Source organism: Boleophthalmus pectinirostris, unplaced genomic scaffold (genome assembly GCF_026225935.1).
Source record: "Boleophthalmus pectinirostris isolate CB_2022bp ecotype Guang Dong unplaced genomic scaffold, ASM2622593v1 HiC_scaffold_8, whole genome shotgun sequence".
NCBI classification, from domain to species: domain Eukaryota; kingdom Metazoa; phylum Chordata; class Actinopteri; order Gobiiformes; family Gobiidae; genus Boleophthalmus; species Boleophthalmus pectinirostris.
The window spans coordinates 18866998-18885181 of record NW_026571515.1 but is presented as its reverse complement, the minus strand read 5'-3'; the positions used below and the strand labels follow the sequence as shown (position 1 = coordinate 18885181).

Here is an 18184-nt window from a genome sequence, read left to right as displayed (position 1 = left end):
AACTACAACACTAACTAAAACACTGTGGAGCACTTCCTATATTACTGCATGACATCACAAGGTGGAACAGTGTTTTCAGTTTGAAACAAGAACACATCTTAAATGCAGAGTAATATAGGCCCTTTAATCGACAAAAGGACTCCAGCTCTACTTTAGTTTCCTGTCAGAGTCTGTTTTCTATACCCACATCACTCGTATGTGGGATTCAGTGATCACAGTGTAATGAGTCACTTTTTTATTTGGAGTTTTTGAATCTCTAAACCGCCCATTTTCTCCACAGCAGTAATTATAAGATCACTTTCACAATGGGAATATGTCACGAGAAAACAGATTAAGAAAAAGTTGTCTATTTTGGTTTCAGTGTGTCATCGCAAATTGTAAACTACTTTAACAAACTTACAAAGTGCGTCCTCATTAATTTGACAATCACTGATTTTCTGATATGTTTTCATTATTTCGGCTTGTTGTTCCACCACAGACAAAAACAACAATATTAAAACAATAAAAAATAAGCAGAGCAATTAATCATGAATTAATATAATATTTCTAGCACAATTTGTTTGTCTTGTTGGCTACTGATTGCTAGCAGTTGTTAGCATAAGAGAAAATTGCGGGAGCTCATAGTCCATTACCAAAAACATGAAATGGATAATTGCGTTAAATAAATAATTGTGGTTACTTTTTAATTTAAATTTTTACACAAATGTTTTCATTTGGTTTACAATATTCTACAGTCAGCACTTATATTGACAACTTTTGTGTCCACCCCTTGTATATTTTGAGCAGTAATGCTTTTTGTATTCTCGGAAAAGCAATGTTTCCATGGAGACAAGCTTTTTATTAACACTCCCGTCCCCTTCCACCACTAGTAAAAAAAAAATATATATATATTTCACTCTATGAATTTGCAATAAACTGGATATGTTATGAATACATCTGGGAAAGAAAACTGTATTATGGCCACTAGAGGTGTGCAGAAATATTGAAATATCGATATATCGTATCATTTAACGTGATGATACAGTATTGATATTGGGGGCAGTTGTATGAATATATCTGCAAGAGTATTTTTTTTGATATTTTACTCAATTATTTTGTTACAGCGCTACAGTTTTGTTGCTTGTTTAGAGGAAGGAAACTTATTTATGCAACACATTTGATATTTTCACTGTTTTGATGATTAAAATGTTTGTGTCTCATATGAAATTTGCACAAGAAGTGATTTAACAAAGACTTTTAGTATCACAGCCATGATTTAGCCATTATTTTTTATTAAACCCTGTCAAATCAAGTTGAAATATATATTATATTGAATCGAAAGCTCACTGTATCGAGATATGTATTGTATCGTGGCCTATGCATCGTATTGGCAACTTCTTAATGATACTCAGCCCGAGTGGATACAGTGTTAGTGGAAAGAATGTATCAGATATACGGTATATTACCACCACAATAGTTCTTCACCAACTTAAACGTGTTTTTATTTTTCACTTGAGAAATACCTTCACCTTTGCATATTTGCTTACCGTCCGTGCTCAAACTGACCTCCTTCCACTCTCTGTAAATTACCCATGATGCATTGCCCCTGATCCGGTATCTGCGCTAGCCTAACATCATTGATAATCATTAGACGGCGGGTTAGTCACCAGATGACTAAAGGTGGATATAAATATGTGAATCAGCGTTAGCCTTCACAACACTAATTAGTAAATAAATCAGGAAGACGAGTGAGCCCGGACAAGTCTCCATATTTCTACCACACCGCAGCCCAGTGAAGCCAGCAACTAGGTTAACGATTCAATATTACATAAAATGGATTCTTGTGAGCTTTAAGCCATGTTAGAATGTTGTCAAAAACATACCCAGAGTTGTGTTTTGTTTCATTCACACATGTTTGAGTAATAGGCTGTATTCGTGCTTACGTCACAAACCAGGAAGACATTTGGAAACATAAGATGACAACTTCTGGTGTAGTTCCCGACACTGGGCTCACCGACCGACTGTGATCAAACCCTTTGAAGTAAATGTGATCAGCGGTAAAATGAAGACTGTGTACGTATTTGCTCTTTGGAATCATTTTGAATTTGGCGCTTCATCTCTTCTAATCTCATGTACCCAGTGCGCTCGAAAACTGAGGTATGGTAGTATTTGTTGATTAGCTGAACATAACAGAACACTACAGTGACATGGAGATGAAGAAAACTGGGCCTAGGAAGTTGTAATCACATCTTTCCAAACATCTTCCTGGTTTGTGACGTAAGCGTGAATAGAGCCTGTTCTGCATTATTAGTCTGTTTACATCTCCAAAGATCAAAATGCTCTGTCCCACCTTGTGATGTGAAATGGTACACTGGAAAAATCAATATCTAAGAACGTTAAAATGACTTAAATTAAGAACATTTGACTTTATGTGAGTAGATTAAACTTGACAAGAGAAATGATCTACAAATGGAATAAGTTTGTTGTTCTTAATTCAAGCAACATTTGATTTTGTTTTTTTATTTTAAGTGTAGCAAGAAGCAAGTACAAAAAGTCTTATTCCACTTGCTGATAATTTTACTTGTCAAGTGAAATTGACTCAAATCATGATCAAACTTTAATTCAAGTCATTTTAAGTTGATTAGATTCAGTTTTTTGGAGTGTAGTTATCAAGTTAACAGCTACATTTTACTTTTTTAACATTACAGATTTGAAATTCCAGGAATCAAACTATCCATTTTTTTTCTAATTAAGGTGAATGGTGTGTTTTGTTTGTCCACTGATCCGAAGGTTGGCTGTTCGATTCCCACTTTCGCCTTAAAAAAACATTATTGGTTGAGTGGTCAGATCCACTGACCTACATATTGGCGGTGCGATTCCAGCTCCCACAGACGAATGCTGTTGTTGTGTCCTTGGGCAAGACACTTAGCCCACCTCGCCCCTAGTGTCTGTGCACACTGGTATATGAATGCGTGTGTGAATGTGTGAGTGGTTTCTTGTTGTAAAGTGTCTTGAAGGTGGAAAAGCGCGATATAAAAACGTGACCATTTACCAAAAGCACAATGGAGCATTTCCCGCTTTACCACATGACATCACAAAGTAGAACAGAGTGTTTTCGGTTTGAGAGAAGAAGCTTGTGGGTTAAACATGTGTGAATGAAACAAAACACAACTCCAGGTGTGTTTGTGACGAGGACTCAACATAACATGGATCAGAAAATAGCATAATATGAGCTCTTTAATATGCACATATTTATACACATGCACAGTAAGCCCGAGAGCTCCCAGAATGCCTTGCTCCTAGCCCCACTTGTGCAGTCGGTTTGATCTCTCTGTACTGGGTGGCGGTTGCGTTCCCCTCTGGCTTGGTGGCTGTATGTCAGAATGAGGCTAGCGTAGAGCAGAGGAGATCTTAATTATTCAGCATGTATTAAAGCTTAAAGATGCGAGTCCAGATGCTGCTGCGATGGGCCTGCTTGCCTAATGGATGGAGATGGATGAGGAGTGAAAGGTGGAGGCTTCATTATAAAGGCTCTACAGAACCACGGAGCACTGATGAGAGCTACGAGGCTAAATTTGGAACTGTGCAATGTCCTTCACTAATGTTGGTGATCCTAGCCAAAAATAAATTTAATGAAATGAAAAAAGTTGTCCATGTGAGTGATTTCAGTAGACCTCAGTGCCAAGGAACAGGGAGGATTCTAATTAGGACATTTCAATTTCAATATTAGCACTGTAAGGTTATAAATATTTCAGTGGAGTGGAATGTTACAAATCAGGCTGAAAAAGTCAAGTCCGACTACTACAAAAACAAAAAGGTAATTTTATTCCATTTCAATATTTTATGTTCAGTTAATGTATTTATTAGGGCATGTTGTCTTAAAAACGTGAAAAAAAGAACTAATTCATGCAGTGGTCCAAAGTTATTCCAAGTGTCTTAATTATAAGTGTCGTAGTGGTTTTGTGGTCTTGGTCTCATCTTGAAGGCACTTGGACTCAGGCTTTTCTCGGTCTTGAAGGTACTTGGACTTGGTCTTGTTTGCTCTTGAAGGCTCTCAGGCTCAGTCTTGTCTCGGTCTTGAAGGTATTTGTACTTGGTCTTGTTTGGTCTTGAAGGCTCTTGGACTCAGTCTTGTCTTGGTCTTGAAGGCTCTTGGACTCAGTCTTGTCTCGTCTTCAATGCACTTGGACTCGGCCTTGTCTTAGTTTCAAGGTCTGACACTCGACAAATGATAAAATGGAGATAGATTTATAAAAACATTGATATATATGTGCCAAAATAACTGTAAAATACAAATGAATGTTAAAAATTTCAAAGATGATCACAATGGGCAGTGGTCTCGGCCTTGTCTCGATCTCAGCCTTTAAAAGTCTTGGTCTTGTCTCAGTTTTGACCCTCAGAGGTCTTGGTCTTGTCCTGGTCTCGGGACCCTGTGGACTCAGACAGGTCTTGGTCTCGATTAGTGTGGTCTTGACTTCAACACTATTAATTACTCACCATGATGAGTTTATAAGCGCTTTTGTTTTGTTGTGATGGTAAATCTAAAAACAACTAGCATGCTTATGTGCATTTCCTGCATATCCAGATTATCAGACAGTGAAATGGTTTCTAATTAAAATCTGACAGTCTACAGTGGACTTATTTTGACCTCAAAAGCTGGTTATGACATTATCAGATACTCGGGACAAAATCGGGTACAGGCTCTCTAAAGTCTAAATTATTTGCTTCGGATCAACATAAAATATTTAAGAGGCTGAAGGTTGACATTATATAGCCTAGTAATTAATGCAGTGATCAATATTTCAAGTGCTGGACAAGCCATAATGAAAGTCCATTTGTAAATAACACATTGATCTTTGCAAAAAACAGGATGGCTGTATTTGTTCCTTATATCTTATGAAATCAGGAACTACTACTACCACAACCACAATTACCACAACTACTGTTCAGCCTATAGACTGTATACATAAATGAACATATCTAACCCACTAGCCGGCATGTTCCAAATAGGAAGTGAGCATTGGAGCGCTTCTGGATCCTTCTACTCAGTTTCTTTCCAATTGGCTTTATATTGGAAAATTGTCGCCCCTCTCTATAACTGCTGCAGTGAACCTTGTCCTTCAGATCTTGTGTTCTAATGTTCGTATTAACCTGCTCTACATGATCCTGGTGTTTTTCATTTCACTATTTCGTCCTTTTCCTAATATGGACCTGACTCCAAATTCGCTCCTATAACTGCTAACATCATGAGCTTCACTTGACTGGAGCTGAACGCTGGGTGACGTCACTCTCTAACACTCCCTCAGTCCACTTCTTTATTCAGTCTGGTTGAGCCTCGAGGTCAGAAAATGTTTAGAAAACGCACTCTCATTGCTACACTATGGTTTGGTTTTGTATTTTTTATGTGTCACTGTATTTATAAAGAGAGCATATTCCTCAGCTATGCTCATACCCCATTTTAGCTCTCACAGCATGGCCTCTCACTGTGCTCTAGTTTGAGAAAGAACTGATAGTAGCTCTATATCGTATAAGGACTTGGTGAATTTAGTTGTACGATTTAGATGTGTACACAGATTCAGTCTTTGCCCATTCATCTATTTGCCCGTAAGCCTAAAACATTGGCTTGTTTGTAATCCATTATTATTATGTCAAATGCCCTCAATTAAAATGCTGATGCGTTTCGATGGTGATACAAAGACAAGATTGAAGAACTCACTCTAAAAACAGGATTAAAACACTTTTGTTCAGTTATATATTATGCACAATTTCATCTTTAGTCATCTGGATAATAGAAAAGTGAAATCATTCATTCTGGTGCAGTACGTTCAGTCCAAGATGGGGTGATACTGTACTATATTATTTATTATTCCAGTTCTATGTTATGTTTTTTCTCATCATAAACATACCTGGAGTTTTGTTGCATTGCTGAGTTCTTCTCGCAAACTAGAAACACTCTGTTCCACCTTGTGATGTCATGGGACAATACAGGAACGTCACACACTTTCACTAGAATCATTTGGATGATTTCAGCCGTAGAATTGTCCATTTCTACTGAACTTAAACGTAATAGGCAGCATTTAGCGTGAAAACTACCACGTCGTGACATCACATGGTGTAACAGAGCATTTTGAGTTTAGGAGATATAGACACACTAATAATAAAGGATCACTCAAACGTGTGTGAATGAAACAAAACACATCTTTACTTAACTTTAACAGTACTAGTATAATGTACAGCCCGAAATAAACAAAGAATAAACAAATAACAATAAAACAAATGAATAAATACACAAACAAATAAACAAACAATAAATAAACAAATAGCATGGCAACTTCTGACATTATCACTTCCTACTCTCAAATTTGATTATATTTAAAATATATCACACATTTGAACAGATCTTTGGCATTTTTTGCCTTAACAACATGAAACTTGACACTGCACACTCCCGTCCAATTAGGATGACACCCTCCAAATTTGAGATCAGTCGGATGAGTAGTTTGAGAGTTATGCATGGAACAGACAAACAAACTGGAGGACACACTGACACACGTTCCTCGCATTAATAGATAGATTTAAAGCTCACAGGAGTCAATTTTGTGTAATATAGAACCTTTAAAGGTAATATAACCTTTATTTGTCCCAGTTGTGTCATTAGAAAGTAGAACAGTAGAATAACAATATGCTTTACCAGAAGTCTTGTCCAATATACTAACATTTAAAATAGGCATGTGTTACAAAGCGTATATTACTGTGTCTTAAATGAACCATGTGTCCGGGTTAAATCTGGATTACCTAACAATTAAAAGAAACATGCTGCAACAAAAGTGGCACTTGAAGATGGCTAACAAGGCAAACTTCCATCATCACATAACTCCAACGCACAGAATAAGAACAAAAGAATAGACTCTCCAGTGGTTTAAAAGGAGAGACAGCAGGAGGGACTGCTGATGTTGAATCATTGAGCAGATGAAAAGATACAGAGGGTCATGACATTTTCTGTTCCATGTGTCTCCTTATCAGCGCTTTAATAATTCCACGTCATTATAATATGCCCTACTTTATCAGGTGTACTGTGGATGAAGGCTGACACAGTCTTACCTGCTACTTCCACACCACATTAAACGTTCTAACGCTAATAATGGCTCCCTTATTGATTTAGTAATGTATGGTAAAGAGACTCATGGTAATTCATTTTGGAGATTTTATGAATTCAAAACCAAACTAACCAAACAACATCTCCAGCAGCTATTCATTGAGATTTAAGGGAACCATACTCTTGTAAGATGAATTGAAAAATAAAAAAATAAAAATAATAATAATACTAAAAACTAATTTTGGGATGGGATATTTGAGTCACTGTGAAATGTGAAAGAGTCTTCAGTTGAAAAGCTGAAGACTTGAAACTGGACAAAGTATTGACAGAGGTAAAAATATAAGAGCTTCTAAAAAATGAAATAAGAAATGTACCACTGACTTAAATGTAAAAAAGCTCCCTCATAGGAAGCTTTATTCTGCAGTATACACAAAAACAGCAGATTGTGCCTCTTACTTTCACTTTTGATTCTGTATTTTTGAGGTCTACACTCAAAAAAAATAAAAAAAAAAATCTTTAAAGGTGTTGTACCACATTTTTATTTGAAAAACAGAACTAGTTAATTAATTTCTTAGGTTCTTTTTAAAGACAGTACAGTAGGAGTTGTATTTACCTTGTTGACATGTTTCGGCTGCTAGCTACAAGTCATCTTCAGAACTGTCACCGGTGTTGGTTGTGACGCGTCGTATATCTGCTGCTGTTACTTCCTGTAGGCGTGGTCAGCCTGATGGACCTGGCAGGTGCTCAGACTGACCCCGCCTCCCGTCGCCCGGTGTTCTCTGGAGGAGGGTTTTCAGGTGGGTGAAAGGATGAACGCTTCGTCATCATGGTTAATGCTGTCCGTCCCTTGTTTTTTGATTTCACTGTCCTCCCTGATCTAGCGTCTGAACTTGTTGTTTTCTGATCCAAAGACACGTGCCCTGTCGCAGTCCATAATGTGGTTATTTGTTTTACAGTGGTCTGATATGGCGGAGTTTAGGTTTTCCTGTTCTGCTTTGTCTTTTTGTGTTCTGGTGAGTCTCCCTGATGTTTCCTTTTTACATTCCTTTTTTTGGATGTGAAATGCCTGTCCTGTTTCCTCTATGTATGATTTAATGTATGATTTGCATTGGATTTCGTAGATGGTGTTGCATTTTTGTTCTTGTGTTACTGTATTGTCTTTAAAAAGAACCGAAGACTTTAAAGTAAATAATAAGACAAAATGAACATCTTTGGACCACTGTAAACAATTTAAAATGAACTACTTCTAAGCCCAAGTTTTTCCTCACTTACCTCACAAGCATCCTAATTTTTCAATGTGATTAGTTTGTTAGTTTTTCCACAAAACAGGTGCAGATGTTTTAGAGTGACGGTAAAGCTAACAACAACTAACATGTTAATGCAAACCTCCTGATCCTCAGACAATAAAATGTTTTCTAATCAGATGCAGACTGTACTCAGTTGACCTACTGTATTTTATCCTCAAGAGCAGCTTAAAACATCTGTATTGTTGCAATATTTAAACTTTCTTAACCTTAGTCTTTGCAATCTAAGCATGAGAACAGTGTTATACCAGAAATCAGACACATTACAGCCTTTTTGTGCCAGGGGTGTGGAAATTAGTGGCAAGCTCCGTAATAAACCAACCCTGTATAAATCCTTATTGATAGAAACCCACTGAGACTTGACTAAATGCTTTTGTTTCTTCAATTTAAATGCGATTCTGTCTGATTGACCCCAGACTTCATCTAGCTCATTGCAGCGTGGCTCTGAAGGCGCACCAGTAATCATACGTGGAAAATGAGTTCGAAGAGCAGTTTGATAGTGCACCTGTCTCTGCGGATGGAGCTAATGGTTATTCAGCCTCAGAGCGGTGTACTGAAGACGAGATACAAGAAACTACATAGGATTAGCACACTTCACTCCTCTTATACCAATAGTGCTAATAAAAGACTGTTTAAATCATGTGGGGGAAGATATCGAGGGTGTTTCTATGCAAGATAATAAAAGGGGATAATATGCTCTACTCTTATAACTAGGCCTGTCATGATAACAAGTTTCGAAGCACTGTATCTTGCTGAAGAAATTATTTATTCAACCTCTTATGGCTCAAATCTTATCATAGAACAGAAAATTGCTTAAAAAAATCCCCACTAGAACAAAGAAAAAGCCTCAATGATAAATATTCTATCATATATTGAATGATAAATCAATCTAGTAATTATCATGGTGAAGAAGTATGAATGCAGTGTTATTCTGTTGAGAAATGTATGTGAAAGTAGCGTAGGATGATGGATAATAGCGAGAAAGTTGGCGGTCTAACCTCAGCTAAACCCTGATAGCACAGACTGGCAGTTTCGCTTACGTCGTTCTACCCCAGGGCAGCTGTGGCTACAATAGTATCTTATTTTCACTGACTGTGAGTGAATAAATAATGTACAAAATTGTTAAGTTTCAGTGTTTGGAAAAGTGTTATATAAGACAAATGCATTGTTATTCTCCTATGTGTGAATTTGATGGGGAGAGAATGAAGAATACAATGTTATGTGTTTGTAAGTGTCAAAAAATGCAACATGAAGTGAATGCATTATTACTTACACAATTGTCAATTTCTATTATTTACTGTGCTTTGTGTGCAGCCTGTTAATAGAGAATACTGAAACTAGGCTTAATACAAATTGAAATTGCCATTATCTACTGAACAAAAGGTAAAAGGTAGATTTTAACTTAAAAATCGCTTCATGACATTACAAGGTGGAACAGATTATTGTGACCTCTGGAAATGTAGACAGACTAATAATAAAGATTTACTCAAACATATGTGAATGAAATAAAACACAACTCCAGGTTTGTTTATGATGAGGTAACAACATTATAACATGGCTTAAAAGGACAGTCCTGAATTGTGGACAGAGGGCTGCATTTCTTAGTTAGTGTTGGAGACATGTGGAGACACTTTTTAAAATATTCCATCCAGTCCTTGTATTTGCAGAGGACTGGATGGACTGGTGCTAGGCTAGTGTATGTCAATGGCCATTGTTATCCTGCCATTAAAAATAGTCTTACCCACTCCACAAAACACCTGAAGCAAATCTATTATTACGCCAGACTGTCGATGTAAATGTCTGTGTTTGTGTTAATTTTAGAAGTAAAACCAACCTTGCATTTGAAGGATTTATGTCTGAACAGCGGCAGCGAGTTGTACTTCCTGATAGAAAGCTTGGCAGTGGGACAGATATCACCTAGCACCTATCGTATCACCTTACCAGCAGGTGCCACTGAGAAAATAGTCCCTCAACATGCGACGATTCATGCGATGCAAGGTTAGTTTTATTTCAAACATTATTCTATCAACACAGACATTTACATCGACAGTCTGGCGTAATAATAGATTTGCTTCGGGTGTTTTGTGGAGTGGGTAAGACTATTTTTAGTGGCAGAATAACTATGACCATTGACATGCACTAGCCTAGCACCAGCGACCTCTGCAAATACAAGGACTGGATGAAATATTTTAAAAAGTGTCTCCATATGTCTCCAACACTCTGGATAACTAGGAAATGAGGTCCTATGTCCCAAATTCCAGACTGTTGGCCCTTTAACATTTCAAATGCATTGCCTTTATAAGATCTGTTTTGTTTTCTTTGCTGACCGCCTGCAAGATTGAATAAATTTTGTAATGTAAAGTTATTATTACTAGACTCGACATACGCTTTTAAGTATAACTCCGGTGCACTTCTTCAGATAGGTCCATTAGAAAAGCAATGTCTGGATGCTATCAGCGATGACCGAGTGAGATTGTGTGTGTCAAGATGTTATCCTCTCCGGACATTCAGAGAGTAGGATGTATAAGATAACCATCCGCCATTAGATCAATACAAACCTCTATAGATACGCCATCGCATCCACAAAGTATATCAGATAAACTCTACACTGTGAGGAGACAGTCTAATGCAACTGCTGGCCTCATTTGAAATACCAGGAATCCAAATTTGATCAATTCTGTTTGCCAAAAGAAATAAAAAGTTTTTCTCGTCATGAGGGATCTATAAAAAACTGGCAACCCACTTTAGCCCATGACCCAATGAATAATAATAGCTGTCTGACCCAACTAGAATCAACCAAGTCTGAGTGCTCAAAATAACACACGTAATTTATGAATGTATTTGAGTAAGAATTGTATGAAGGATTGTTTTGAAATGGCTAGATATGTGACGACCAAGTTGGCTTTGTTTTTTTATTGTTGTTGTTGTTTTTTTTACAGATTTTGGCAATATTTTGAGGCAGAAGTGATCTCATAATAAATGTTGCCAATCCATTTCAACCATTGTCAGTAATTTTGGCACTCCTTGTGGTAATATTGACAAGGCAAGCATAAGAATAATTATGCTGTCTCCCTAAAAAGTCATTTAAATCAAGATTGAATGGACACTGTTCAAGCAATTAAAGGTCCTATATTGCACAAAGCTGTCGTGTTATAATGCTGTTACCTCCTCAGAACATACCTGGAGTTGTATTTGAGACTTGTCCCTATACTGAAGAGCACCGAAAGAACAATTCTGCACAGTTTCTGTATATCCATGTAGTACTCCCTTCCCCCCAAAGTTTTGCATACCTGGAGTTGTGTTTTGTTTCATTCACACGTTTGAGTAACACTTCTGTCTGCATTTCCGAAGCTCAAAATGCTCCGTTCCACCTTGAGATGTCATAAAGTGATAATTTTCAAGTTCCTTTCAGCTCCTTTAGTACTAAAATGATCCAAACTGTTCTCAATACACCTTGTTTTGAGTTTTAAAACACAGTGGAGCTCTTCCTGTATTGCCACATGACATCAAAAGGTGGAACCGAGTATTTTGAGCTTTGGAGATGCAGACAGACTAATAAAAAAGGATTACTCAAATGTGTGAATGGAACAAAACACAACTCCAACATTATAAACATTATAAAATAGAAAATAGCACAATATGAGACCTTTAAAGCTGTTGGGCTGAAGTCGTGATTAGATGTCTCATGTATTCTCTTAGTCATGTCCCATTATAAGTATAGATCGGGATTGCGTCACCGCACCTCATTGAATTTTCATTTAGTCTAGTGTTACCCAAGGGAGAGCTAAAGGTGTCAGCTACTTGAGTTAAAGTTCATTCAAAAATATTCTGACGCTATAGTGCGATAAAAATATCTACCAGAAATGACCGAGCAGTTTGCAGACTTTGTTTGTAGCTATTCAGACTTACATTGTTGTTGTTATGTTGTCTGGAGGTTGTGAATTCTTATAAATAAGCTGTGATGAAGACAAATTTGAGTATTATCTGGGGACAGACCTATTCTGTTCTTTCTTTGTTAGATTTTTGGCTATTGTTTCTCTATAAATGTTTTCCTGCTCGCAACAAAGATGCTTGATTTTGTCAATAACGTTTGATTTGATGTTCAATTCCAATTACTGTATAGTCAGGGGGGTTAACTAGATTTTTTTTTGTTTTTGCTCAATATAAGGGTAGTGTTACAAAGCCATGAGGAGGTAACAACATTATAACATGGCTAAAAGTGATTGAGGAAATGCACACTTTAAGGAATATGTATGTTTTATAACACCATTCCCCCTACTGTTTTCTTTTTTTTTCTTTTTTTTTTACATTTATACATCTTCATTGCGAGATAAGGCCAGTACCACTGTACCAGAATCCAGCCTCTTCTCCAGTGCTTCAGATTTTATGAGAATCTGCTCTGCCACTCTCTCCTAATGGGTGAAAAGGTTACAAAATGACTAGAAATCTTCATACAAAAGATATGAGTGAGTATGCACAGTCACATCGGGACAAAACTTTTGAAAGCTCTCATCGTTTTCATCTTTTATTCCACATGTATCGCTCTCACATCCCGGGCGCGTTATGTCGACACGGAAATGTTTCATCTGTTTGGGAGAAATGAGGCCGGGTTCCTGAGCGGCGCTCTCAGGTGGAGCAGGCCTCTCTTCCATAAAAGAACCTTTGAACTGGGTTAGAAGCCTTTTGGAGTGTCCACCCACTCCTCACCAGCCGCACCACTGGGGATACGCAGCCAGAGGGTGAAGATAAAATGCAAGAGAGGGTTCACCGCGGGATGAAATGAAACATAACTGACATAACCTTAGAATAATAATATTTTTTGTAACAGAATGAAAGAGGGTTGTGGCTCCCAAATTTCAAGCGAATGATATTGTAAAAAGGAAACAGAGCTGTAGCAACATGTACAAACTAGATGAGACTGCGGTACCACCTGAAGGTGCACTGTGTAACTTTTTAGGAAGAGGGGCTGCTACCGGCTTGTCTCCATGGAGATGTGGCACGGTGTCTGAGCAGCTGGCACTCTCGCTTCTTGCTGTGAGGTAAGAAGGATTTAGGGTCATTTCCGGGTCCTCCAAGCTTTTCTGTGTGGAGTTTGTGTTTCTCCGCAGGTCTGGTTGGGTTTCCTCCAGTTTCTCCCATTAAACATGTAGTCTCAGAATTATACCTTATTTGACACCACATTTTTGCAACTTATTTACAATTATATTTTTTTCTTTTTGTTATTATAATATATTGTAATGTGTGAGCTACTGAGCAACCAAGTCATTTCCCTTGTGGAGGGGATGGGGCAAATGCAGATGACCATTTCCCTTTGGGAGCTATAAAGTCTTAACCTTAACCCTGATTATTAAAAAAATACCTTGAACAAAAATGCATTCTTATTGTCAGGGGGCTTACCTCTAACAAATTGGTAACTGGAGTTCATGGAGTGCTTGTCTCCATCGAGGTAGGTACGTTAAATGCCATGCCGTGGAAAATTCCAGGCATAGGATTAACATTTCAATAGTGCACATTTAAATGTAGTTTATTTTGCTGAAAATATCATAATGTACTTTGCTCAAATTTTCCTGACACGCAACATTATCACTTTCATTGTAGAATATTATGAAAAAATACCAACCTTGAAAAAGACAGCATTTTTCACCACATCTGCTTGAATTTTCTCAATAGACATAGTAAAGCTTGAATGCATCTTAATATGAATGTGATATCTTCTGCCAAGTTTTATTAAAAAAACAGTCTAGTTTCCATCTGCATTCCCTTGACAGACAAACTGATATTGAAATGAATCACACAAAGCATCCTTATTATGCAAAATAAAAGACAAATAACTCAATACTTGACTAGACAAATCTTTATTTTGCCACTTTAGATCCAACAAGTGGAACCGTGCCAACAGTCTGAAACCCGACCACCCATTACTGCTGTATTACTGAGAAGCAACAGCTAATGCACTGATGAGTATAGCGATGTCTCTGGCCTTTCCTTGACCCCTTTCTTGAATTTCTACATAAATCTGCCGAAGCTGGTGTGCGTCGACCCTGGGGAGGCATATCCATTGTGTGTACAATGTTCGCCGGTGCACAAATGCAGACATGTGGTGAGTTATGCGGAGGAAAGTTTCTCTCTTTTTGACTTGTCGTTATTTTTTTCTTGAAGGTTGTGAGAGATAGACAGCGAGAAGAGAGAGAGAAGAGTTGGTAAATGAAATGAATCAGGCTGAGACAGTGGAGATGGATGGACTGGAGCTGAAGAGGGAGTTTGCACTTGATTGAATGGTTAAGTCTCGGGGGGATTACTGTGGATGTGTAACTGCGTGTGAGTTGTAAAAGGCGTTTTGTCTGGGTCTAAAATGGAAATAGCATAGCAAACATGGTTGCTTTGTGTGCTCTTAAAGCTTTTTATGGACTGAAAATGGAACTTGGAAATCAAAGAGACGTACAATTTGAAATGTTCTTCCCTCAGCATTTTAAAGTCAAAATGTGTGTAGTTAAAAAGAATAGGGCTGTGGGTTTGTAGTCTAATGTCTCATCAAACAAACCTCCCTTTAGTTGTGTGTTTTATTTGCACATGTTTAACACACAGACATTGCATATTAAAGCTGAGTTCTTCTCTTCTTTTCAGAAAACACTCTATCCCACCTTGTGATGTCATGTGGTTATACAGGAAGCTCTCCACTGTGTTTTGGAAAAAAATCTTTTGCTCGCCTTTAAACTGGAGCCAAAAAACATGAGCACATTACCCTGATTTTAGCGTTGCCCTGGCTTCTCATTCTTTTAAGAGCTGATTTTAAGATTTTATTGTTTGTTTTTCACAGCACGTCTCCAAATTTACACCCCCGCATGCTTTGAGGTCTGAGGGCCATCTCCAGCTTGTGGTGCCTAAAACTCAGACTTAAAACCAGGGGGGACAGGGACCTTCTCTGTGGCCGGCCCCAAACTCTGGAACACTCTGCCCCCCGACACACAACAGCCCCCACAGTGTTTTAAGTCTCATCTTAAAACTCACTTTTATTCTCTGTATTTTAACACCGCGTGAGTTGTGTGGTCCTCTGTAACTTTTATTTATTTTACTTATTTTATTTTGATGCTATTTTATGATTTTTTTAAAATGTTTTTTGCTTTTATTTTGCTGGTTTTGTTATTTTAGGACTGACCAAATTTGATCAGTTTACCTTTTTTGTTGTCTTCATTTTATGATCTCTGTGCAGCACTTTGGAAACTGCTTTGTCTGTAAAATGTGCAATAGAAATAAAGGGGATTTGGATTTGAATTTACTTACACCTTCAGTAGAATCATTTGGATGATTTCACCCCTTGGATCACCAGTCTCTAACAAAAGGTTAAAGGAAGCTGTTAACTTGAAAACTACCACTTCATGACATCAAAAGGTGGAATTTTGAGCTTTGGAGATGCAGACAGGCTAATAATAAATGGTTACTCAAATGTGTGTGAATGAAACAAAACACAACTCCGGGTATGTTTTTGACGAGGTAAAAACATTTCACCTTGACAAAAGCTCAGAAGACTCAATTTATCATAATACAGGACCTTTAACATCTTCAACCAACACAGTATTCCACTGTAGAGTTCCCGACAATCACACCAAAATAAAGTCTTTCTTACTGCCCTCATATCCCCTATAGCTTCGAATACTATTGTCTGAAAGTGGACATTTCTCTACACCCCTCTTCCTCATATGGGAGATGCAGTCATCATATCTCCTCTGAGCGTGTGTGTTTTTTTACGCGCCGACCATCTCCAGCGGTCGATGGGGTCCCGGCCCTGCTCCTCTGTGAAGCGCTTCATTGGGCTGTAACGCTAATCCCGCGGGACCCTCCAAGCCGCTACCACCTCCCCAATATGGCGCCCCTCCCCTCTCCCCTCTACCCCTCTACCCCTGGACCCCCCCCACCCGGAAAGAAACACAACTCGCCGTGCCTCATCCATCATACTTGGATCCTGTCAGCTCCTCCGACCGTAGCGCCAGCCTCGACGGGGTGACGGCCAATGGGAGCGCTCGGTTCATGCGTGACATCACCGCGAGAGGGTAGACGGCGCTGGTCTTATGTGGAGTAATTAAATGCGAGGAAGACAAAGGCGAAGCGTAATCATATCTCCGGCAGAAGTGGCAGAGGTGCAAAGTAAATGTCAGGATGTGCCTCATATAGTGCGCTCTTTGTCTCAGGGAGAAGCTTGCTATAACAGTGGAGCCCGTGAATGATTAAAATGGGGGTATATTTAGTTATTGCACTTTCCTTTCTAGGTCTGATCCAGCCGAGCGTCTTTTGCAAGGTTTATGTGGCGTTGTTATTGTATAAATTATCATAAAGTCCAGATTTATGCGTGGTTGGAGACATTTACCAGACAGGCTAAGTTTTCAAAGTATCACAAAAACTGAAATCATGGCTCGTTTGACACAGGGCATTGCTGACAAAAAAGGTTTCGAGGACAGAATGAATGGGAAATAGTTGAGGAAAATATTCAGTTCATTTCTTCTGCAAGAAGCTTTTGGTGTGACTCAGGAGAATTCTTACAAAGCGTCGATTCTATTCATCTATTTTTGGTAGTTATCAACTGAAAAGGTTCCTCAATCAACCATGGTGATTGTTCCATGGAGCAGACACCGCAACTCTGTTAAGAGAGGTCTTTTGTGTCAGACATAACTCTAAAAGTAAAAGAGATGTTTTTATGTTGAATAGGAGTTGTTTCATTATCACAGTTGATGTGGATGCAGTGTCTTGCCTGAGGGCTTGGGAATATTGTGGGATCAAACTTCCAATCCTTACTATTTATGGATTTTGACTTCATGTTATAAAAAGCAATTTTAACACTTTTTTCCCATTAAAAAGAGATAATATTTTACCTTAAATTAATCAGTAAATAGAAAACTAAGACTATAAAAAGATCATTTCATCTGTGGATGCTTATGCTCCCAGAATAATTTTTGTTTAGTGGTTCAGATCTTCCATTTATTTTGGAACTGTACATTTACAACAACATTTTGGAAAGATGTGAGTTTGTTTATAGCGACCCATCTATGCAAAAATTATAAAATGCATTGTAAGCAGGGATGTAACGATGTCCAAATCTCACAGTATGATATTATCGTGATACGCATCTCACGGTACGATATTTATTGCGATATTTTGAGGAGGCTAATATAATTGTAGATGGGACACTTTATTTTGCTTTTAAAATACCTTGACAAGATTTTTGTGTGAATTATTACTGTAATAATCCCAAGAATTCAAGTAAAAAACATATTTCTATATATGTTGTCTGCACTGAAATGAATCATGGGATATGTAGTTCCCTCTGTTCATAAGCTGTTGCTACTGTAAAACCATGCATTTAAGGAAAGGAACTTGTGATTCGATATATTATGACAGCCCACGATATTATTGACGATATGATATCACAATATTTTAAGTGGTCAGATCCATTAACCCATACATTTGCAGTGTCATTCCAGCTGTCACAAATGAATACTGTCGTTGTACTCTTGGGCAAGACACTTTAACTCACTTACAGTTTGCCTTTTAACTGGAACCAAAAAACGTGAGCACATTACTCAGATTTTAGCAGCTTCCAGTTCGTTTTAGAGTTGATTTTAAGGTTTAATTGTTTGTTTTTAAAGCTTTGAATGGACTAGCCCCACAGTACGTCTCAGACCTCATCCAGATTTACACCCACACGCTTTGAGGTCCAAGGGCCAGCTCCAGCTTAGTGGTGCCTAAAATGAGACTTAAAAACAGGGGGGACAGGGTCTTCTCTGTGACCGGCCCAAAATCTGGAACTCCCAAC

At 38.1% G+C, this 18184-nt stretch overlaps 1 protein-coding gene across 1 annotated transcript in view; it reads left to right on the top strand.

Annotated features, from left to right (window-relative positions):
• The window catches only part of plxna1a (plexin A1a), a 519677-nt gene that overhangs the window by 329840 nt on the left and 171653 nt on the right, over window positions 1-18184 (top strand). The window contains exon 10 of the mRNA XM_055165879.1: window positions 13393-13413. Coding sequence (XP_055021854.1) covers window positions 13393-13413 — 21 coding nt within the window. The remainder of the gene's footprint in view (window positions 1-13392; window positions 13414-18184) is intronic.